Source organism: Leiobunum rupestre, chromosome 1 (assembly GCF_980474605.1).
Source record: "Leiobunum rupestre chromosome 1, qqLeiRupe1.1.hap1, whole genome shotgun sequence".
NCBI classification, from domain to species: Eukaryota; Metazoa; Arthropoda; class Arachnida; order Opiliones; family Sclerosomatidae; genus Leiobunum; species Leiobunum rupestre.
In genome coordinates this window covers 42,737,192-42,762,278 of record NC_143384.1, presented here as the reverse complement: position 1 = coordinate 42,762,278, position 25,087 = coordinate 42,737,192, and the positions used below count along the sequence as shown (strand labels likewise).

General features: G+C 35.4%; 3 protein-coding genes across 3 annotated transcripts; 1 reads left to right on the top strand and 2 right to left on the bottom strand.

Moving 5' to 3' along the window:
• Positions 1-6,610: 6,610 nt before the first annotated feature.
• LOC149962996 (speckle-type POZ protein-like) lies at positions 6,611-7,788 on the bottom strand. Its single transcript, XM_090180314.1, has one exon. The coding sequence runs from the start codon at positions 7,643-7,645 to the stop codon at positions 6,665-6,667; it is 981 nt and encodes a 326-aa protein (XP_090036440.1). The 5' UTR covers positions 7,646-7,788; the 3' UTR covers positions 6,611-6,664.
• An 8,054-nt stretch (positions 7,789-15,842) lies between these two features.
• LOC149962995 (uncharacterized) lies at positions 15,843-21,601 on the top strand. The gene is made up of 11 exons (XM_090164489.1): positions 15,843-15,992; positions 16,070-16,130; positions 17,135-17,221; positions 17,278-18,641; positions 18,702-18,843; positions 18,899-19,214; positions 19,272-19,681; positions 19,746-20,063; positions 20,223-20,735; positions 20,792-21,073; positions 21,138-21,601. The coding sequence occupies exons 1-11, from the start codon at positions 15,843-15,845 to the stop codon at positions 21,599-21,601; spliced, it is 4,107 nt and encodes a 1,368-aa protein (XP_090020615.1).
• Positions 21,602-22,072: 471 nt separating this feature from the next.
• LOC149962994 (uncharacterized protein F54H12.2-like) lies at positions 22,073-23,410 on the bottom strand. Its single transcript, XM_090164488.1, has 2 exons — positions 22,691-23,410; positions 22,073-22,528 (listed from the first exon to the last, which is right to left on the bottom strand). The coding sequence occupies exons 1-2, from the start codon at positions 23,408-23,410 to the stop codon at positions 22,073-22,075; spliced, it is 1,176 nt and encodes a 391-aa protein (XP_090020614.1).
• Positions 23,411-25,087: the final 1,677 nt, after the last annotated feature.

Here is a 25,087-nt window from a genome sequence, read left to right as displayed (position 1 = left end):
GGTTATTATCAAACCAAAGTCATAGTGCAGAATTACATTTTTTCAATAATTATCTAAGGAAAACAAATTACTATGGTTTGGAGGCTGTAGTTTTCTGTTTTAAAAAAGTTGATCTTGATTTTAAATTTATACCACAATTTTATGTTGATGTTTTTAGCTTTTTAATGAAAATGGAATTACAACTAGGAAAACCAGTCAATTTACAACAGTTTATTAGTTTACCAATTCAGCACAATCCATTTACTACAGAAACCAAATTTAACAAGAAATGGATCGAGCTAAAATTCCTTTTTATCCACCAAATTTTTAATACAAATACGAAGCTTTGGTGCAACCCTTTCTTAAAAGGTGGCCTAAATATTAGTGATCCTTCCCAGAGAGCACTAAACCAGAGAGGGTAAAGTCGCTTCGCTACTGAGAGGCGTCTCTCGTTCAAAAATCCGTATTTATTTTTTTCGGCGAAAATGCCCATAGGATCCGAACGTTTGATGGCGCTGCAAGCGTATCCGGAAGTCCTAGCGCGCGATTCAATATTCAGTTTAGTACGACGCAAAAATTGATTCGTTTTTAATTTACATTTTAAGTAGTTTTTAAATGTTTTAAATATGCCTGGACCATTGTGTTCCGCCGTAAATTGTTCTAATACGAAAAATAAGAATTCTCGATTATCATTTTTCAAGTTTCCAAGGGAAAAAGAACGGTGAATACGCGTTTTTTACATAGGTTTATTTTTACTTTAACTTTCTTATTGAAATTTCAGTTCCCTATCATAGTTGGATAATGTAAAAAACGAGAATCTGACAAATAAAACAACGGAATACCTACACTTTAACCATAGGTTTTGCTCTAATCATTTCACTGACGAGTTTTATGAATATTAAAACTAAAAATAGTCTAATACCATCAGCTGTGCCAACAATATTTTATTAACACTACTCATTTTCCAGTACAGTTAGTGAAGTATAAAGAAAAACATCTAAGGGTTCTTAATGTGGTTTAAAAAAATTACTGACAATTAATATACTAAAATGTATAGCATATCCATACGCGACATATGAACATGGGTTGGAAGAAAGTGCGTTGGTCACAAACGCATCACAACCAATTTCAGAGGAAAACACATTGAATGTTCTAGATGAACATAATTACACTTTGTCCAGCAGTATTTCATGCGAAAATTCAGAAAATGGTAATTGAAATTTGAAACTGTCTATCTCAATAATAAATAATTTTAATAAATTACATTACTTTAGTTGTTAATCACAATGGTAAAAGAACTTTAGATTTAAACACGCAATTGTCATCATCTTCTAAACACATTCGAACAGAGCATATGCAATTCAATTGAGAGTCCAAATTTACTTAAACAAAATGTCCTTAGCTATATATCAGGATATCTAATCCATCGCTGTTTTTCCAACCACCAATGCTCCTCTTGCCTCAGCCAACTCAAAAAGAACAATCCAATTATTGATCCTACAAATGTGCTCTCCTTCTTCAAGTTTTTCAAAACAACAAAGAACTCTTCTTTTGGTAGCCTTATAGTACCTACTGACAATTTTTTAAAGTTTATTACAGAAACAAATGAGGTATTTGATACTATAGCTTTAAACTACTATCTCACATGCTAAATGTCAAAGAGCGTATGGAAAAATTTATTAAACGTCGAATTGACAAGACTTGGTTTCAAGCATCAATAGATTCAACATGTCCGACTGTATTTCAAAACATGATAAGTTTCTTCGTTGAGTTTTGCATGCACAGTGCCCTGAAAAAACAAGATCTCGATCATGATTACAAAAAGACACAGAAAAGACTGGACAGGAAATTGATGAAGATACAGCACTAAACACATACCTCATATTCGTCTTTTTTGAACTACTTCGAAGCTTTATCTTATATATTTATTTCTTATTTATTTTCATTAAGTTATTTGATCTTATTTCATTTCCAATATATTAATTTCTATTGTTATTGTTGTTAGGCCTTGGCTATTTATGTTTCCCATTATTTTAGACTGTTAAAAAGAATTGACACTTCAATATTCAAATATAATATTTAAAAATAATTAGTTGTACTTACTTGCGTCATAAATTCACATGAAACAACCATTTCACATTTTATTTAAATTTTTTAGTATCAGAAATAAGAAAATAATCGGTGCCATATTGCGGATGTAACAAAAATCTTCTAAAAAAATTTAACTAACGACACCCTGTAGCACCCTGGTAGTGGGATCCTGAACTTCATTTGTAATTTCTTCTATTCGCGCGTGCGTCAAAAACTGGTAACGAAATTTTAACATTGCGGGAATAGGAAGAGACGCCTCTCAGTAGCGAAGCGACTTTACCCTCTCTGACTAAACCGAGAATTTAAAAATTTTGTCACTGACATTGCAAAGTCTTTTCCCATGGATGAAATATATACCTGGGAAGAAGGCACTCCTTATCCTGTCTCATATTATAGCGATATAAAAATAAAAGCTAAAAAAGAGTTAAAAAAATTGATAGAATGTGAAAAAGCCGATATAAAAAATATAATTTATTGTAAAAATATGAAAAATTTAAAAGATAGTGCTTTAAATTTATTTAATTTAACTGAGGATGAGATAAAAATTAATTACAGAAACATTTGGCTCTACCATTTCACTGGTAAGGAATCAAACATATTGTACAGAACCTTAAAGGGAAATTTAATAACACCAAATGTGGCACATAAAATTTTTAATTTGTCCCCAATGTGTCCCTTCTGCTCCAAAGAAATAGGAAACCTCAATCATATGTATTTAGAGTGTGAAATGACAAAATGGCTTCTAGAACAAATTACAAAAATAGTTCAAAGTTTTAATAAGGATTTTAACTTTAAAAACATTGAATATTGGTATAACGTTGAGGAACGAAATATAGAAAATCTACAGGTGAAACAATTATTGTATGATATTGGAAAAATAATTATATATTTTGCATACAACTAAGCCATGAATTTAGGTAATGCCAACATGAAACAAAAGATAAAATAAAATTTCTTTATAAAATTATTAAGAATATGCACTTACCATCAAGAAATGGAGAAGAGAAATGAGCGTAATTTTTTAAAACTTTTAAAAGAAAGTAAAATATGCCAGATAGATTGCACCCAAAAAATTTCACTTAATCCCGATCTTGTCAATTTGTTTGTATTTTAAAGAATACTGAATGTAAATATGTAAATATGCCGGTTTGAAATTTTGTTTTGGTTTTTAAATAAATTTTTTGAAAAAAAAAATATAAATATAATATGATGCATATATAAATATAATATGATGCATATATAAATATAATATGATGCATATATAAATATAATATGATGCATATATAAATATAATATGATGCATATATAAATATAATATGATGCATATATAAATATAATATGATGCATATATAAATATAATATGATGCATATATAAATATAATATGATGCAAATATAAATATAATATGATGCATATATAAATATAATATGATGCAAATATAAATATAATATGATGCAAATATAAATATAATATGATGCATATATAAATATAATATGATGCATATATAAATATAATATGATGCATATATAAATATAATATGATATAATAATATAATATGATGCATATAATATAATATTATGCATATAATAATATAATATGATGCATATAATAATAAAATATGATATAATAAGTAAAATTATATAATAAGTAATATTATATAATACGATGTAAAAATTAATATTATATAATAGGATGTAAAAATTAATATTATATAATATGATGTAATAATTAAAATTATATAATATAATATAATATAATATTATATAATATGATGTAATAATTAAAATTATATAATATAATATAATATAATATAATATAATATAATATAATATTATATTATATAATATGATGTAATAATTAAAATTATATAATGTGATGTAATAATTCATATTATATAATGTGATGTAATAATTCATATTATATAATAATGTAATATTATATGATATCATAATGTAATGTAATGTAATGTAATGTAATGTAATGTAATGCAATGCAATGCAACGCAACGCAACGCAATGCAATATAATGTATGTATGTATAAGAATAGTATAGAATAATAAAATATAATAAGAATAGTATAGAATAATAAAATATAATAAGAATAGTATAGAATAATAAAATATAATAAGAATATTATAGAATAATATAATATGACGTAATATAATATGACGTAATATAATATGACGTAATATAATATGACGTAATATAATATAACGTGATATCAAGAAAGTATTTATTTATACTCAGGGAGAATGAATATGTCGAGATTATTTTGAGCGTTTCTCCAATTCCACCCGTTGGGGCCCCCGGTATGCTCCTCCGCTTTAATAAAATCAAATAATACTGCAATCTCATTGGTTCTTAAACATTACGTTTTTCGACGCGATTAACGCTGCTGCGAGGACGCCAAAAATAAGACCTCCCCCCCTCCCCCCCTTAGCGTGACGGGGTTAGGGCCTCAACGTGTCCGTCGATAGTTTCGACATATTCATTCTCCCTGAGTATAAGTAAATACATTCTTGGTGATATGATGTGTTATAATGCAATTTAATTTAATTGGTCCCTGGTTAACGATTATAATTAATCAGAAGTAACGGGCTACCCATTTTTATTTAAACCAAATTCATCCATGTAGTACTTGGTCAGAAATTGTTGAATTTTAATTATAATGTAATGTCATGTAATGTAATGTATAATAAATTGAAGAGTATTACTTTAAATAAAATTTGACTCCTAGGCTTAGGTAACTTGAAAACGCTTTCAAAATGAATAGTAACTCTTACTTACTTTGAGATTTAAGAGCGATTTTCGTGGAGTTTATCAACGGAATTTGAATTGTGCCATAAGGAACAAGAAACACAAAAACAATAGCCAATTTGAAAAACATGGATTTGCTAATCCTACTGATTTGGCAGTAGTCAAGAAAGGTCATAGTAAAAAAAAATAATTAACAAAGTGTCAAACGTATCGTTACTATATTACTTATAGTTAAAGTAAACTACTCTGAGTAAATCTTTGGGCAAAACACTTATAGAAGTTATTATTATCAGTAAGTTTTTAGTGAGTAATTGTTTAGTTAAATTTAAAAGGATTTGGGGACCCCAATTTCCAAAAAAAAACCACGGTTAAATAAATACAATATTTATAGAAACCAATATTTAATTTTAATTTCATTTAATAATTAATTAAATCTTCGTTCATAGACCCCAATTTCCAAATAAAAAACTAAATTATATCTAAATTAATATCTTATTTATAGGACCATCTGTTTTAATTTCATCAATGACGCCTTATCATTAATTAAAACTTTGTTCATTTATTTATATAATAAATTAAAATAGTAGCGTTTTTTACGTAATCCTTTTTCGGAATCTTCTTGCTCTATAAATCTGGCGGCGTCTCCGTGAAATGAATTTTCAATTTCATCCACAAAAAATCGTACCCAAACAAAAGCTCAGAGAGAACTAAATTTTCGTTACTATTTATGGTAATTTGCGTTGTTTTTTCTTCTCAATCTCGCTTCGGTTCATAAATAGGCGACTGGAATTCGGATGGATATTTTATGATAATGGTTTTCGGAACTCATCTATGGCCATCGTACGCCGGTACGGATCTGACGCGTCTTCGGATACACGCGTTTTTTACCAATATTTCGCTTCTTTTCTGGTATTGAGGAAATTTATTATCAAGTACGTATTTATTGATGCTAAGGAAGAGACGAAAACATCACCGGCGTGAGCTTCGATAAATAACGCGAAATTCTATCTCCGAGAAAACATCAAACAAGTCTAAAAACTACAATTTATGTATGGAACAAAAAGTATTATCCAAATTATAGAAAATGTATTAGAGGAGTGGCATCTTCTCGTAGTACTTGAGACATAACCGAAGGGCAGATCACTTTGTTACCGGGTGTCCTAATAATCACGATTAAAAATTTAACCATGATTTTATCATTTTTAATCTTTTTACAGCCAAAGCTACAGGTTTAATTTTAATATAATCTAATCTATTACCATGATTTATTCAAACATGGGTGTCCTAATAATCATTGGAGTGGGCTGCCCCTCGGACATGACTTCCGGTGATATTATACCTTAAGCCTCGTGCATTGAAATAGTTATGGACCGGAAGTACCCCTCGCAAACCGCTACCTACAGAGCCTAGAGACACAGTTTAAACCCTGGCAGCCAAGAGTTGCTGTTCCACTGTTATATTTTCTATGATTTAATAAAATAAATATCCCAAAACAGGAAAAAAATTCGACCGACCATTCTCTAGATTTTTAAGCCATATATCTCTACTTGCTTGACCTTTGCCTGGTAGAGAACGGGTGACTGCAATGAAGTTAGGGTTACGATATTCTAACAATCAGTTGCCTAACGTTAGACCCTCATGATTAGACGTAATAATGAAAATAATTATAATAAACATCGAAATAAGGAAGTTAAAACATTTTATTGGTACAAGGCACAAAACAAACATGTCAAAACAATAAAAATATAGACATAAAATAAATTTTATTACAGACTTAATATGATACTAATATTTTTAAAATTTTAAAAATAAAACTTAAATATAATTGATTTAAAATATCACTTGGGACCATAAGCAATTTTGAGAGCCGCGGCTCTCTTCAATTCGACGGCTGAGTGCAAGCTGGCGAAACTAAGTAGATCCATGGCGTTGTCATCGTTCAGTTGGCTGCTCAAAGCTTCTTCGCTGAGTTCTCGCAACCCTCGGATCCCTTGCATGTCGGCCACCTGAAACATCTTCCGAGCTGTGTCCTTGCTCGGTGGCTTGCCAAGGTAGATGTACTCCAGCAAAGATTCCACTTCCTGTCCGTTCATGTCCTCGCTGAGGTCCACCACACCTTCCTCGTTCTCTTTCATCTGGTGTTGAAACATGGCCATGAAGTAGGGTGATCTGGCGGACAAGACGCATTTGTGCGCGTCGAACACCCGCCCGTCAGAGGCCTTCAACCTGACATCAGCGCAGATCCTCTCCCGATATACTTTCTTCAGGATGGTCGCTTCCAAATCTAGTCCATTGGGATATATTTTCTTTATGGTGGTAGTGTACGTGGGATTTTTCAACTCGATATAAGCGCGGACGTTGCATTCCAACGTTAAATTTCCACTCGGTAGCAATTCTTGTCGTTTCTTTACCAGTTCTTGACGACTGATAAACTCGTCCCAGCCGTAAAGACGGTTCTTCTTCAAATCCAAAGACGAGCATTTCTCACCTTCAACAGAGAACAGCCTGTCGCCATTTCCAGACACAATATGAACGGTGAAATACATCTTCACCGCGACGATAGTTTTGGGCAACTCTTGGCAAAGCAGAAAAACGCTGACGGTGTTTCGGGAAGCGACGGTCTGACCCCGAGGAAATATTTTCAAATACCATTTCAGTCCCGGATTGACTTCCAATGTGCTTTGAAATGGTGGGCTGTGAATCGAAGCCCCCACTTCAGCGGGGTAATCGAGAAAATTTTCAATCGTGAAAATCGCTCTAAAATAATGCGGTTGGTTCGTAATTCGCATCATGAAACCGTAGTCACTACCGTTAGCCATATTTATAAAGAAATTGAAACCCCTTCACTATCACGAACTGAAGTCTTCTGAAGATCAAACCAACGCTTGTCAATTGTTAATTTGCTCGACGTATATAAGGCATACCAGCGTCTCAGAGTCAATATAGACCGTGCTGCGAGATATTTAGAGATTCTGATCCATTACGTCAAAGACCGGAATGTACCACAAAAAGACTACAAGCCGGCTTTTAAAAAAAGACGCAATCCTCGGCGCATAAAAATTTGGATTTTTGCGTAGACACTAGTCTTAGTAGTGCTTTAGTAAAAACCAGTCTTTAGGCCTAAAATAAAATTTTTGCGTCTTCAAAAATGGTTTGTAACAGAGTCACCTAGCGTCCAACGGAAATTTTACAGATATTTATCTAAGACAATAGAGCAGAGTGAGTCTTTTACAAATGAAATGTTTATCACAGATAATATTCCTATTTTTTCCAAGTGGCGGATTTTAGAATTACGGAAGCAGACGATAATTTTACAGGGTTTCCAAGCACTTATCGTTCTTTTACACCAAGAGATGCTTGGCAAAACAGTTCTGAAATGATTGGAGAACATGGGTTGCCGTAAAGGGTTTGGTGTTAATTAAATAAATTAGAACAAAAAATGCATGGAAGTCCTTTTAAAATATCGTCTGCTTCCTCAATTCTATTCATTAGCTTGCAAAATCCGGCACTTGGAGGAAATAGGAATAACGTCCGTTCGCAACTAAGTATTAATACACAAATAAAATTAGTAGTTAAATGGTATTTGCCAGTTAGGCTTAGAGTGGTGGCCGAAATAGGGGCTGGTTTTCAAACTTTACGCAAAAATATTCGCGGCCGAAAGCTATCACTAGGCCTTCTTTGGGTGCCACCTAAAAATAGATAGGTAGCGTATTAGCATACGCTATTAGCATTTGGTAGCCAGTAGTGTAAGAACGAGGCGGCACCTCAGGTAAACGTGGCGGCGCAGCGACACCTAGACTCGTTTTAGGGAATTGCGTTAGGCTTATTTTCCAATAGGGCGCCTAATCATAGACAGGCTGAGCAACCCCTTGTAGGAGTGTAACCGTAGCTTTATTGTATGCAATTTACACGTTTTTGAGGGTTTTGCCTGTTTATTGTATGTTCCATTACGCACGTAAAAATGTTTGTACGTCCTAAAGTTGAATGACGCACGGTTACACGCGCTATTGAAAGCCAAGGGTTAGGTTTAAGCCTAACGGTGATTTTTACGGTGGCGCTGGGTGTCGTGGCCTTTTTGCCGTTTTGAAACAGGAAAACCACCCTTAAGGGGAAAATGGCGCCTATAAAGTGAATGTAAGCCGAGTTGACTTGGATAGGCTGGAGCAGGAATTTATTGACGAACAGGGATCAAATCCGCCTCACGTAAAACGCAAAATCGTAATGGCGCTCTAGAAAAAGAAAAACTATATCTGCGCATGTGCGAAAAACAGGGCAGGGACTTAATCTAGGTGTGTTCAGATTTTTGCGCAGGCGCAAACATAGTTTGGTATTTTGGGACCGCTAGAGCGCCATTAACAAACATTTTTGCCAGGGAATTTCAAAGAGTTTGTAATATCCCTGTGCGACTTGTGCGTTAATTAATCCATGTTTTAAGAATGGATTGTAGTTAGTTTTGTTAAAGCGTCTTTGGGTAGAGTTATTATTCCGTGGTAGCCTGGATGTTTCCGTTCCAACGACGGAAGTTTACCGTTTCTATTGTCTGGAATGTTTTGAACGTTTGAAGAAATTAATGAAGCAACACACTAGGCCTAAGTCAGTTAGTGACTTTCAATGCCTTTAAAGCAGGTGGCAGGGTTATAATTTCAATATCATTAACGGTCAGGTTATTCAAGTCGAAACTCTCAGATATTTAAGGATATACAGTTGGTCAGATCATGGTCAAATATGGTTAATATTTTATATTACACTCACGCAGAAATCTGATTCAGTATCCCATGAAACGGATCTGAAATGATTTGTTTGAAACTCATCTCACCAGATTCAGTTGGCTTAACATTTATATGACTTGTAAAAAGCAAATAAAAATAAATCTAAAATTTCGAAAGGAATTTAAAAGTCGGATTTAAAATAGATAAACAAATAAGGTAAGTGTTATCTGAGAAGCACTTCATACTACTGTGACGCCAAGAACAAAAACGTTTTTTCCACTTATATTATACAGGGTGTTTCAAAAGGTTATGCAAATTTTTAAGGAGTTGTAGGGGGTGAGTTGGGAAGTATGCCTGTTTTTTCCCCATTTTCCTACGATGAGTTAAAAGAGCACCAGAGAGCTTCTAAGTGTAGCCTAAAAGTAAGCTGCAATAAGCGCAAAACCAAGCAGCAGGGACTTTAAATAATGTTTAAGTTTACTTTTACACGCTGGTTACCTCGATTGGTTTACCAAATCCTTTTTTACCTATCACAAGAACCCAAACCTTAATCTTAACATTTCCCTGCTGCTTGGTCTTGCGCTTGTTGCAGCCTACTTCCAGGAGCTAGTAGACCACACTTTGAAGTTCTCTGGCGCTCTTTTAACTCATCGTAGGAAAATAGTGGAAAAACAGGCATACTTCTCAACTCACCCTTAAAATTTTTGCATTCCCTTTGAAACCCCCTGTATAATGGAAAAAGTTATTGAGTACCAAAACAAAGGTAAAAGTATGCATACATTCGATTAAAGTGACTCCGAGAGATTTGACTAGTATATTAGTTTCTCACGCCAGCCCCTGACTAACGTAGATAAGAACGGGAAGTAGTTTTTGAAATTTATCTGCGAACCTTTAAATGAAAACGAAACCGCAGTTTTAATGTAATAGCAGAAAAGAGGGGCAATTCACACCATTTAGTAGAAGGTATTAATCATTTTTCCATTAACCAGTAGCTTTCTCTTTCTCAGGAACATAGGAAGTACTTAACGAAACCAACCCATCATTTCTCGCGCAGCTTCCTGGACTTTCCATACCTGAAGGGAGTTATTTTGTAATTTGTCTTTTTACAAAAACCTTCTGTTCCTCTGTTCTAACCGGTCGAAAGTGAATTTTTCGCGGTTGTTTACGGTTGCGTTGTACTTTGGCCACCGGTGCTGTTTTTTAGTCCGGCGCCATCTATGAAGTGCCGTTACTATACTCTAATAAAGGGACAATTTTCATAAATATCGTTTTTGATTGCCGCGAAAAGGTAGAGCAGCCATTGGGTGTCGGTAAACTGGCTCACAGGGTGAGGAGGGAATGGCTATATTGGACTTCATCGTTGTATGTTCTTTCAATATTTAGCCTTCTATCTAGTTAAACTTAAAATCGCCATTTTTGATTAAATTAATATTAAATTACAATTAAGTAATAAATTAATATTAAATTACAATTAAGTAATAAATTAATATTAAATTACAATTAAGAAGTAAATTAATATTAAATTACAATTTAGTAAATTAATATTAAATTACAATTAAGAAATCAATTAGAATTAAATTACAATTAAGAAATCAATTAATATTAAATTACAATTAAGTAATAAATTAATATTAAATGAAAATTAAGAAATAAATTAATATTAAATGAAAATTAAGTAATAAATTAATATTAAATTACAATTAAGTAATAAATTAATATTAAATTACAATTAAGAAGTAAATTAATATTAAATTACAATTTAGTAAATTAATATTAAATTACAATTAAGAAATCAATTAGAATTAAATTACAATTAAGAAATCAATTAATATTAAATTACAATTAAGTAATAAATTAATATTAAATGAAAATTAAGAAATAAATTAATATTAAATTAAAATTAAGAGATAAATTAATATTAAATGAAAATTAAGAGATAAATTAATATGAAATAAAAATAAATTAATATTAAATCAAGAAATACATTAATATGAAATCAAAAATAAATTAATATGAAATCAAGAAATAAATTAATATGAAATCAAGAAATAAATTAATATGAAATCAAGAAATAAATTAATATGAAATTAAGTAAATTTAATTAATATGAAATTAATTAAATTAAATTAATATGAAATTAAGTAAATTTAATTAATATGAAACGAAGAAAATTAAATTAATATGAAATTAAGTAAATTTAATTAATATGAAACGAAGAAAATTAAATTAATATGAAATTAAGTAAATTTAATTAATATGAAACGAAGAAAATTAAATTAATATGAAATTAAGTTAATTAAATAAATGTTAAATGAATTAAATATAAAATTAATAAAAAAATATAGTCGCCGGACTAGATTTTGGCATTGGGCGATTTGTTTTTTTTTGCCTTTCTCCGGATTCGTTCCGTTTTTTGCAGCCCACTTTTTAAATTAAAAAAAGAAATCCGATCGCAGAACCGCCTGGGGGTTAACGAGCGAAACTGGCGCGGCATTATTTTTGGCTGTAAGGGTAGGAAGTATTTGACCTTGTTTTTAATTCCAAAACTACCCACCCCTTCCCAATAACGTTTTCAAACAAGAATTTATGTCACCATTCTGGAATTTTTTTAAAGTGCCGTCATCCGAACGAGCTCTCATTTTAAGTGATTTGCTAAAAACGCTATTTAAATCATCCCATAGATATATACCAGAAGATTATCAAGAGTATATAACACATATCTCTAATGAGGGAGGTATCCAATATCCAATACTGATAATGTTATTAACAGGTATTGATTTTCGGAACTACGTTTTCATTGTGAGGCGGAGTAGTACACGCTATAAATTACCGTTATACAGTGAACACTTCCGTGGTTTGGCGGGGAAACTTCTGTAGGCTACACTTAGAACCGTTATTTTAGTATCAATTAATATAAGTATCATTAAAATAAATTAATATAAAATTTAAACAGTGCGTATTTTTATTATTAGATTAAATTATTATTAAATTAAAGTTACTTATTAAATTAAATTATTATTAAAATATACTCTGTTAAATTTTAGATAAAATTATTATTTAATTTAAATTTAGAATTAAATTAACTTAAAAATATATTTACTGTGCGATTCTAAATATCGGTCGACAGAAAATACATGTTTCATTTTTACTCCCTAAATTGATACTTCACTCGTGAGTTATAAGGAAAACAAATGCATAAGTCATTTTCAGCAAATTCCAAAGGTTTTTTTTATAATAATTGTAATAATAACAATGCTCTAACGGTTAACGTGTATAATCAATATTAATCTAAATCTTTGAGGGTCTCAACAATCAATAATAAGTTATTCAAAAATTTTCATTAAATCAGGATAAAATAATTTAATTAAATTGCGATTAAATTATTTAATCGCCAATTTAACGCACTCTCGCCAGCTGAATTTTCTCACATAGTTAGCTTTTAGTTCTTTTATTAAAAAGAGATGGCGATGGAGTCTATCACGACGCGTACTACGAGCTATTCCAATCTCACTTCAATCTTTATTGCGAAAGTCGAACCTTAGAGTCAAAGTATCTGTGGGAATGAATGAACTATATGCCCCAAAAAGTTAGAAATCAGTCACTCCAGGGGGCTGGAAATCCTCTCTCCCCTACCTTTGGCTGTACGGCGTAGTTAGAGAAACCTCCGCTACTCTCATTGCCGCTACTATCTAATAGAAAAATATTGAAAGAAAATAAGTAGTCCCGAACTCGACGATAACACAAATCTTGAGCTTGCGTGATCACGATTAATCATTTTAAGTGCTATTTAAAGATTTTGTTATCAGGAATTAATCATTTAAATAGACTAGTATCAGGGCTTTTTTCCAGAGAAAACAATCGCGCTCAAACTGGCCAAAGCTCCGACATGATATTACTCTATAGTTATTGCGTCATTTCAGCGGTTCAGCCCTGATTTAATCTAGATTAAATTCCATTTAATTAAGGGAATACAACCTGAAGTTTTTCTGTTGGTCCCCGGGATCTGACATTTACGTCCTTATGTATATATTAATTGTAAATATAAATTATACTTTGGTTTATTTAATCTCATGCATGGAAATTTCCATATAAATGAAAAAAATATAATTCCTTGTTAATAGCCGCCTTCTCCCGTTTAGAATTTCCGTACTAATTCTCATGACGAAATCATGGAGCACCTGGCGCCATCTAACGATACTGACCGTTACGAATTAGATCTTCTATGGGAGTAGCGGCGTAATCCCAAGCATCTGCTAGGCAGAGTTTATGGATGACCGTTTGAAGACGACCAACGATCTCCTAACGGGTAGTTGTCACAATTCCGCAACGGGTGTCCCACCCCTGTCCCTAGAACAAGACAAATTGGAACAGGAACCGAACTTTTAAAGGGCCCTAGTTAATAAAAAAAGGATTACAAACCAAATAGATACGAAGAATGGATTTGTTTTTACCATAAAAATTTCTATTTCTACTTACTGAGTGAAAAATCGGAACAACTCCTTCGGCGTAGAGTTTTCAATTTATCTCCATACTGGTTAAAGGTTTTTCCCTTGAGTTCCTCAGTTTCTCTTTTATTTAATAGAGTGAGCTGTACCATGAAGGTATTTCCACCATCCTCCTAACGCAATTTAACCAGGCGACCTGATACCCGGAATTAAAGGCTAGATGACTAGGGCCTAGCGTGGTGTCTTGGGTATTATGATTATTATTAGCATTATTATTATTATTATAATTTTTGCTCACCCGATTACAGCAGCCATTATAGAATCAGCAACAAGGGCACCCGATTTCAGCAGCCATTATAGAAACAGCAACAAGGGCACCGGATATCAGCAGCCATTGTAGAATCCGCAACAAGGGCACCCGATATCAGTAGCCTTTTTAGCTTCATCAACAAAGGCACCTGATTTCGGCAGCCATTGTAGAATCAGCAACAAGGGCACCTGATTTCATCAGCCATCATAGAATCAGCAACAAGCGCACCTGATTTCGGCAGCCATTGTAGAATCAGCAACAAGGGCACCGGATTTCAGCAGCCATTGTAGAATCCGCAACAAGGGCATCCGATTTCAGCAGCCTTTTTAGCTTCATCAACAGAAGTACTTGATTTCAGCCGCCATTGTAGAATCAGCAACAGCGGCACCCGATTTCAGCAGCCATTGTAGAATCAGCAACAAAGGCACCTGATTTCGACAGCCATTGTAGAATCTGCAACAAGGGCGCCCGATTTCAGCAGCCTTTTTAGCTTCATCAACAGAGGTACCTGATTTCAGCAGCCATTGTAGAATCAGCAACAAATCGCACACGATTCCAGCAGACTTTTTACCTTCATCAACAGAGGCACCCGATTTCAGCAGCCTTTTTAGAATCAGCAACAAGTGCACTCGATTTCAGCAGCCATGGTAGCTTCAGCAAACAAGGGCACCCAATTTCAGCAGCCTTTCTGCTTCAGCAACAACTCTGATGTTAATGAAGACGCGACTGATGAGGGACCACGGTCCGAAAGCTCCCCAGAATTTTAAATACATTTTAGTAAACCATGAAGTAGCAGCAGGGACGTCACTTCAGGATTTTTCAGGAGGGGGCAGAACTTGAGACTGGCAAAACATGTTTTTATAGGGCAAAAACGGGTCAAATTTTAAAAAAATGAAATTTTTAATCTAAATAGTTATTAATAGGAATAATAAGAATAAAAATAGCTACTTTATTTACACAGTAAATAGTTATTGCATAATTGCTATTTATATTCATAATAATAGTCAGTGAATGCATGATATTAAACAGGACGTTTCTAATGTAGTTAAATGCAAATTTATCCGAACTTTTTTAGCTATGCCCTCCCTTGCCCCACCCCAATGACGTCCCTGAGTAGCACTTCATTTCAAATATTAATAATTACCCATGGTAACAAAAGAAAACATGATTTAGCACTTAAACGCACTCTCGCCAGCTGAATTTTCTCACATAGGTAGCTTTTAGTTCTTTGATTAAAAAGAGATGGCGTTGGAGTCTATCGCGACGCGTGCTACGAGCTGTTCCAATCTCACTTTAATCGCTATTGCGAAAGTCGATCCTTAGAGTCAAAGTATATGTGGGAAGGAATGAACTATATGCCCCAAAGAGTTAGAAATCAGTCACTCAAGGGGGCTGGAAATCCTCTCTCCGCTACCTTTGGCTGTACAGCGTAGTTAGAGAAACCTCCGCTACTCTCATTGCCGCTACTATCTAATAGAAAAAATTGAAAGAAAATAAGTAGTCCCGAACTCGACGCTAACAAAAATTTTGAGCTTGCGAGAGTAGGGTCAACATGCCGGTCCCAAAACAGTACAGTGGAAGGCCGCCACCCATTCCTCCCATTCCTCCCATTCCTCCTATTCCTCCTATTCCTCCAATTCCTCCTGCTCCCCCCATTCCTCCAATTCCTCCCGCACCGCCGTCCCGCCCGCACCGCCCGCGAGTACCGTGGTGGTGAACAGCCAAAGGTAGGGTGAACTAGCAAAGTTATGTTTAACGAAAGAGTGACGCAATACTTAGGTGGTGAACGTACAAAGGCAGAGCGGTGTCAGCAGTGAACAGCCAAAGCTACAGTTGAGTGGTGAACGAGTAAAGGCAGCAGCCTTTTGTGTATTAATGGTTGACGCTCATCCCTTTACCCCCCCCCCCTCGTCGAAAAGAAGGGTTATAATCCTGACTGACAGACCCCGCTTCCGTTGAGTGGTGAACTTGTAACGCTATAGAGAGTGGTGCATAAGAAAACGTACAGGCTGTACCCCGCTAAAATGAAAGGTTTATAGAAGGTAGCAGCCTTTCTCTGTATTATTAATTTCCTACCGAAAAGAAGGGTTTTATTCCTGATTGACAGTCCCCGCTTTTCGTTGGGTGGAGAACGAGTAAAGATAAGACATTAGAGGTGGCGAACGTGTAAAGCTATAGAGAGTGCCAAAGTGTCCCGAAGAAACCCATTATCCTAACTGGACACCTTAATTTGGAATACGTCACTTTCAGCCAATAGGGAAAAAGAGAGATGCTCCTCAAAAATTGCTCAATATTGTGTTTGGGGTAAACATAGAATTCACCGCCCTCTCGGACACCGTTTAGGTATACGTCATTTTTAACCAATGAGAATCTTGGTGGCGAACTGGTGGTGAACGTGCAAAGGCGGGGTGAGGGTGAAGTTTTCAAATCTAAAAAGGGTATAAAAAGTCCTGGTACGAGGTGAAAAAGGTATATTCAAGATGTATTCGTGTAGTATCTGTTCAACCGTTTTCTCCCAAAAGGGAAATTTCAACCGTCATATGATATCAGTTCATGGTAATACCAGGTTAAAATGTCCCGTGTGTGATAAGTCATTTTCGAGACGCGACCTTTTAAATCGTCACCAACGTAATTTTAATCACGGGGCGGTCCCCGTTACGGTACTGAATTATCCGCATCCACCGCCGCCGATGACGTTTCTCCAACCCGGACCGTCTTCGAGGACCCAGCCGTCCCCGAGATCCAAAACGTTTTCCCGGCCAGAGCTGTCCCCGATCTCTGAGAGGATTTCACAGCCCGATCTGACACCTCGTATCGTTGCCAACCCATCATTCACTCGTTCAGGCGCACCACATGAATTACCACCACCAAACTCGCCTGTAAAAAGGGTCTCATCACCCGAATCTTTTTCTCGTAAAAGAGTTAAAAATGGTAAGTTTCTTCAAGAAAATTTTATTATTTGTTACATAAAGTTTTTTTTTATATAGATGGTCAAGAAGACAAAGTGATTCATCAATCGGATCCCTTAAACCATCTATTAGACTCTCAAGCCGAAGACGAATGGCTTGGTGAGCATTGGGATAATATTCAAGCCCAACACCAACAACCAACCGCAGTTGGTTCAGCCGTTGTTGACCAGCAAGCCGTCGACGATCCTAACCCACTCACTAACCTACCTACTAACCAACCCACTAACATACCCACTAACTCACCCGATAACCCACCCATTAGCCTACCCGTTGCCTTTCCAGTTGACCAACAACCACCAGTGCTACCAGCTGATCCACCAGCAGTACTACCAGCTCATCCACCAGCAGTACTGCCAGCCGTTCCACCAACAGTGCCGCCATACGATCAACCTCTTCAAATAGAAGAGGTTAACGCGCTTGGTGACGCGATTTTTTCGGCTCGCATAACGGCACCAGATGGTGTTACTGACCCTGTGTTATTTATAAATGAACACCGTGCTAAGGTTGAAACGTATCTTCGAAACAAACTGAATACCAATAAAGGTATCAAGTGGTATATGGTGGTGCGTGCGCGATATACCCGTGAGCTTGGAAATACCGGTACGGACGTTGAGGCAATGCCGTATTTCAGGGGGTTTACACACGCAACGATGTCTCCCGAGATAATCCATGAACAAATAAACTCTAGTCGAGACAAAATTACAGATAGTATGAACAATTATGAAGGGTTAGGAAGTGGTTGGGTTTTGGACAGAATTTTATATTTACAAATTAATATAATCCAGTACTTACCTCTGGTAGGCGGTACATATTTTCAATTACCACCTGTAATTGAAAATAAACGTGCCACGGTAAATGTGGTACCTGAAGACCCAAGTGACGATAAATGTTTCTTGTGGTCAATATTGGCCAAACTTCATCCAGCTTCTACCAACCCTAGTCGTATTAGTAATTACAAGAATTACCTGAATGAACTTGATTTGTGCGGTATTACGTTTCCTTTTGAAGTTGATACATATAAACTGAAAAAGTTCGAAGAGGCGAATAACCTATCAATTAACATTTTCGCATATGAAAAGGGTTATTTCCCGCGATATGTGAGTGAAAGGAAAGTACAAGAATCAAGAGAAATTGACCTTCTTTGGTTATCAAAGGGACAAAATAAACATTATGTATTAATTCGTCATCTTAGTCGTCTCTTAAGTGGATTCACTAAACACGATCACAAAACATTTTACTGTCGTCGTTGTCTCAGAAGAAGTCATACAGAGGAAGTCCACGTTAACCACATGCGTGATTGTAATGTTCACGAGCCACAGCGTGTGACAATGCCGCATAACGAGCCTGTATTGAAGTTCAAAAATTTCGGCATGAAGCAAATGGTAATTTATTAAAAAATTTGTGAAAATAAATGTTACAAAATTTTATTTAATTTATTTCAGGTTCCATATATCGTAGTTGCTGATTTTGAATCTTTGCAATCAAAGATATCGACTTGTCTCCCTGATACTACACTCTCATCAACCACGTCACTCGCTTTACACGTCACATGCGGGTTTTCATACGCCATTATCGGACCCACTGGTAATTTATTATAATTTACATTTTTTTACCGTTATTTAACTTAATTATTTCATAGGTACTCTCGAAAAACACGAAACATACAGAGGAAAAGATGGCGCGTTGAAGTTTTTAAAAATGCTTTTAGACGAATCTGCGATCATATCTGATAAGTTGAAGGAAAATATACCCATGCAACTTACAGACGCTGAAGAATATTCCTACCAGGCAGCGACACACTGTTACGTATGTGAAGAATCATTTTCAAAAACCTCAGTCAAAACACGCGACCACGACCACTACACGGGAGCTTACAGGGGATGTGCGTGTCAAAGTTGCAATTTGAAGTTAAAAGCGCCCAAATTTATCCCAGTTTTTCTTCACAATCTAAGCAGGTACTATATTGGTTGTCGATATTTTAATAATATATACTTAAGGATAATATTCCACAGATATGACGCGCATCTTATCATGCAACATATTGCCAAGATAAAAAAGAAAAATATAGATTGTATAGCAACAAACAGCGAAACGTACATTTCCTTCACTCTAGACAAGCTTCGTTTCGTTGACTCTATACGATTTTTACCAGCTTCACTTGAGACTCTAGTTGGTAATCTTGCAAAAGGTGGACCTATCAAGTTTCCCCTATTGAACTCGGTTTTCAAACCGGAAGAAGTTAAGTTACTTCTACGGAAAGGGATATATCCATATTCGTACATGGATACCGAAGAACGGTTCAAAGAGACTAGCCTGCCACCCATCGATTGCTTTTTCAATGACTTAACTGACGAGACTTTACCCGAATCTGATTACATTCATGCGCAAAACGTGTGGAAAACATTCAGAGTGGAAAATTTAGGTACGATATTTATTTATTTTTTGTTATAATTGTATCTAATTGGTTTTGTAATGGTTTTTTAAAGGACGATATCACGATATATATGTGTTATCCGATACTCTCCTTCTGGCAGACGTCTTTCAAAATTTCCGTCAGATGTGCGTAACTTCATATCGTCTAGATCCCGCACATTCATATACAGGCCCGGGTTTTGCGTGGCAGGCAGCCCTTTGTATGACTAAGGTGCACTTAGATCTTTTTCTAGACGAGGATATGCATCTTTTCATGGAAAAGGGAATTCGAGGTGGTGTATCAATGATAAGCCATCGCTTCGCTCATGCGAACAACAAATACCTCGAATCACATGACCCCTCCAAACCCGATAAATATATTTGCTATCTCGGTAAGAATAATCAAAATTTTAATAAAAAAATAATTTAAAAAAAAATAATCGAAAAAAAAATAATTGAAAAAAAACAAAATTGAAAAAAATAATTGGAAAAAAAAATTTAATTAAAAAAAAATAAATGGTAAAATTAATCATAATAATTTATCTCAATAGACGCAAATAACTTATATGGAACAGTCATGTGCGACGCCTTACCCATGAAAAATTTCAAATGGATTGATCCGTCTTCAGACAGTGAACGGGAAATTCTAAGATGTCCCGACAATTCTCCGGAAGGATTTATTGTCGAAGTAGACCTAGAATATCCCAACGCTTTACACGACGATCATAATTGTTACCCACTGGCACCAGAATCCATGTCAATTAAGACCGAGGCGTTATCCGACTATTCCAAATCGCAAATGACGAAATTGAAAATTCCAATCAAGGAAAGTTTGCCGAAACTGGTTCCTAATCTTTTCAATAAAGAACGATACGTAGTACATTATCGAAACCTTAAATACTACGTGGAAAAGGGGCTCAAAATAACCAAAATTCACCGAATTTTGAAATTTGAGCAAGGAGCCTGGTTGAAGACTTATATCGACTTCAACACAGAGAAAAGGAAGATGGCGGCTAATGACTTTGAAAAGGACCTATTTAAATTAATGAACAACGCTGTTTTCGGTAAGTAATTAAATTAAATTAACATTAACATTTTAAATTAATTATATTTTTTCCAGGTAAAACGATGGAAAACTTACGTTTACGTAAGGATTTCAAGCTAGTCACCACACCGGAAAAGGCGGTAAAGAAAGCTAGTTCCCCGGCGTTTGAGAAATTTACTATTTTTCAAAATGATCTCGTGGGAATTCATTCTACCAAGAAAAAGCTTATTCTTAACCGACCTATATACACGGGGTTCGCAATTTTAGACCTATCGAAACTCCTGATGTACAGATTCCACTACGACGTCATTAAAAATCAGTACGGTGAAAAGGCTAAACTACTTTTTACCGACACCGGTAAGTACATAAATCTTCTAAGGTTATTTCGTAACATAACTAATAATGTATTCTATGTTTACAGACAGTCTCACGTATCAAATCGAAACAACTGATTTGTACGAAGATTTCGCCAAACAGAAGGAAATGTACGATTTTTCCGGATACCCCAAAAATCACCCTCTGTTTGACGAAACCAACAAAAAGAGGCTAGGCAAATTTAAGGATGAGATGGACGGCACACCGATTGAAGAATTTTGCGGACTTAGACCCAAAATGTACTCTATATTGTCATCTAAAGGCGAGAAAAAGACTTGCAAGGGTGTGTGTAAACGTGTTGTGCAGAAGCGCGTCCGTCACGCGGAGTATCGCGACTGTCTCCTAAACAGTAAACTAACGGTCGCGGAAATGAAACGGATTGTTAGTAATAAACATATTGTGACAACCGTGCGACAAAACAAATTGTGTTTGAATCCCTGTGACGATAAACGTTTTATCCTAGACGATGGTATCGCAACTTTAGCCCATGGGCATTATAAAACGAAATAAAATATTTTTAAAACAAATTTATTGAGTATTTCATATACATGAATTCAGATATCATACGATCGTTCACATTTTTGTTTTCAGAAAATCTTTCCAATATACTTAACAATTTTATTCCCCGACACAAGTTAATAGCAAAATAAACGCAATAACCGCCGCAGGTTTTACTAGAATTTCCTTGCAATTGAACAGAATTATACGTGACAGTTAAGCTGTTTTTCTCTATAAAATAGTTAAATTTAAACAAATCAGGGCTGTTCCCGAAACTCTCGAAGAATGTACAATTGAGTGACCTTGAGAGATATATCAAACACCAATGTTCTCCTACCCCATTGGACGTATCAGTGTTCACGATGTAAAGTGAAGGATACGTTTTCACATTCTTGGGAAGTTTGTCGGCAGGGAAGACTCCTCTGAACAAATATTTGGTATACGGGTCATTCTTGAGTATGATTTCAAGTTGTTGCGAGTCCATTATGAACTTTGATCATATAAAACTGCTCTGTTCTTGTCGATCTCGACCAAAGATTGATATTCGGAATAGTAAATCACGCTAACTGTTGACGGCAATGATTCTCCGAATATTAATTCGAGACGAACGCTCCCGTTCTTTACCAGGTTGAAACAGTCAGTTGAACTTCCATTGAGATCAGGAGTTAAGTCAAACACAAATAGTGCGTTTCCATTGGCGAATTCATCACGGTCGATAAAATTTCCTTCATCAATATTCCATTGACCAGTTTGAAGAAAGAGATTAGCGTATGATCGCATAAACAACTTATCTTTGAAATTTGGGTTTAATGGTTTTGCCGGGACACTACTACCATCAAGGTATAGGGCGATTTGAGTTAACGAAAAATTTTTAAAGTTAAAAGGTGACATTTTGTAGTCTCCCAAATACGCATTCTGGTCCACAAATCCGATCACCACCTTACTCGGTATTTGACCATTATATAAGTTGTCTTTGACGCATATTTTGTTGCCTTGGGAAATTGAAAATGAATTACATTCCGTACGGGTGATAGGATATTTCATTGTTGCCAGTTCCAAAGTTTTAGCGTGGGATAACATAATCTCTGGCGTCAATCTAACTTTTCTGACAAACATTGATGCGTGTGTGAAAATGACTTTGCATTTTTCACCGTCTGTGTGTAAACAAAACTCGTTTGAACTTTTGATAAACTTGAAATTTAGATCTATCAGGTTAGGAATAAGTCGATTTTGTTGACAAATATCGGCTCGTACAACTCCTATCATGTCAATAACACCTTCTTGGGCAAATTTTGCACGTTTCTTAAATCCGTCGTTATTGGAAAATTCGTCAAATTTCCCAGCTTTGTCTTTATAGAATAGAGACGCGGTTAAGAAACTTTCCTTGGCTGGCCCACCATATGTCAAGAGCGTTTGAATCATACTCTTGTAAGGATACTGTTGAGGGCATGACGTAACTGATCTGTCACCCAATGATACATGAACTTCGCCAAAGAGACTATGTAAAAACAAATTTTCCGGGCCAACTTTGTCCCCAGGAGTTGTGGTTTTAGATACAGCGTCGTGAATATCGGGTTTTGGTAGAGTTCCATCTGCTTTCACAATTTTCACTTGAACTTGAAGTAAAGTATTTTTTAAATCAATGTAAGTCTCCGAGTTTCCAGCGATACTAAAGATAATTGCTTGGTTTTCATTTATGTTCGATGTTGGATTATATTCAACCCATTGACTTCCTATTATACCAGTTTGAGTATAAGGTACGTGAAATAAATCAAGTTCCGAGCTAATGCTGTTCTGCGAACTGGGGTGGGCTAACGACATTGTTCAATGATTACGAGAATATATCAGACTGAAGCAGAGAACGTCTTTTCTTCTTCCTGGTTCGAACTGAACTGATGATGGTAGACGTTTTACGTTTCCTTTTACGTCCATTTCCACTAAGTTTACTCACTGCTTCGGCGGCTCTTCTTAAGGTTTCTTTCCCCGCCTCTTTCCCCCGAGATTTTAACGCGTCTTTAATAGATACACCACTCGAGACGTCGGAAGCAATTTTTGCTCCGGTATTTAAAAATTTTCGACCAAGGAATGTGGCACCCTTTTTGAGTAAAGGCATGGCAGACCGAAATGCCGAGGCTAATATATTTCCAAGACCATATCCTCTTTGCACGGCTACTCCACGGTATACCGGAATTGATCCGTGTCCAATTTGATTTAAGTAATAGTTATTATAATCGTTTACAGAAACGTGATCCAGATTACGTGGAGACATGTTTCTCCTTTGACCCGCTAACCACAAATGAACGGAAGAAAGATTTTACACCTGATTTTATAGATAAGTCCATGTTCTTCGGGGTCTAAAATGAAGAGTGACGTGAACTTTTCCTCGTTCGAAATGTATAGGCTGACCCATTTCACTCATAATATTAATTTCAATGGTTTGAAAATTGTTATGCGCAATAGGCATATAATGTGGTCGTGAAAACTCTTTCTCAACAGTGTCTCCGTCTTTTCCTTGAATACTTATAATACGTAATAATGGAACATCCGAATCTCCAACCGATCGACTTTGTATAATGTCCGAGTATATGAACAGAGAATGTAACCCAGCGTCCATATCACAGCTAAAAGGCGCCGTCATGGAAGTCACTACAGTTACGTCTTTGCCTGGAGTTCTCGTGAATCCTAATATGATGGCGATTTCATGTGGTATGTAAACTTGGTTCATTTCATAAAGTTCAACAATTACACGACGGTTTGGTTTGTTGTAATATATCTTGACTCTAGAGCTAATATTTCGCCCGTCGTCATCAGTAGTCATGATTTCCAGTAAATCTTCAACTCCGTAATATCCTGGTGGTATTACTATATTAACGAAATCCATTACGTCGTTGAAATTTTCTATGTCAGTGTGTTTTCTCAGTGTCTTAGGTGTTTTAGTATTTGATTCTTCTAAGGAATCCGGTAGAGACATAGTTTTCCAAATTCGAACTACACACTCTCCTTGAACGTTATTCCAGGTTCTTGGGTAACTGATTTCAGCAAGTCCAACTTCATACGCTCCCTCAAGTTTCATTGGTTCCGGTAAATACGTTCTAAACTTGCTTATAGTATTGTTTTTGAAATAGTGCATAGAAGAGTCGGACGGTAACGTGATATAGAAACTCATAATGTTACGATTTCTTGCACCCAAGAGTCAAAATCTGGACCGTAACCACGCCAACGTACTAGTAGTTCTTTAGTTCCGTCTGGTTTTGTTCTTTTCCTTAGAACTTTTTCGATTTTGAATAAGCAGTTTTCGAGGTCTTTCCCGATTTTCTGTATTTCCTCCTTGTAGAACACACCCGAAATGAGCTCAGTTTTCAAATCCTCCAGCTTATATACCGGAGGGTCTCTTGGTATGCACTGCACTACTTTGAATATTTCCTCGGTATAATTGGCTTTGTAACCCTTTTCGAACGTGGTTTTATTCTTACTCATGCGAACCAAGTCACCTCTTTC

Coding starts and splice junctions, on each gene's coding strand:
- LOC149962996 (XM_090180314.1), bottom strand. CDS start 7,645: ATGGCTAACGGTAGTGACTACGGTTTCATGATGCGAATTACGAACCAA.
- LOC149962995 (XM_090164489.1), top strand. CDS start 15,843: ATGCCGGTCCCAAAACAGTACAGTGGAAGGCCGCCACCCATTCCTCCC. Junction 16,131..17,134: donor GCCAAAGCTACAGTTGAGTG/GTGAACGAGTAA, acceptor TCACTCGTTCAG/GCGCACCACATGAATTACCA. Junction 18,642..18,701: donor ATTTCGGCATGAAGCAAATG/GTAATTTATTAA, acceptor AATTTATTTCAG/GTTCCATATATCGTAGTTGC.
- LOC149962994 (XM_090164488.1), bottom strand. CDS start 23,410: ATGTCGTTAGCCCACCCCAGTTCGCAGAACAGCATTAGCTCGGAACTT. Junction 22,529..22,690: donor CATCAATGTTTGTCAGAAAA/GTTAGATTGACG, acceptor ATACCGAGTAAG/GTGGTGATCGGATTTGTGGA.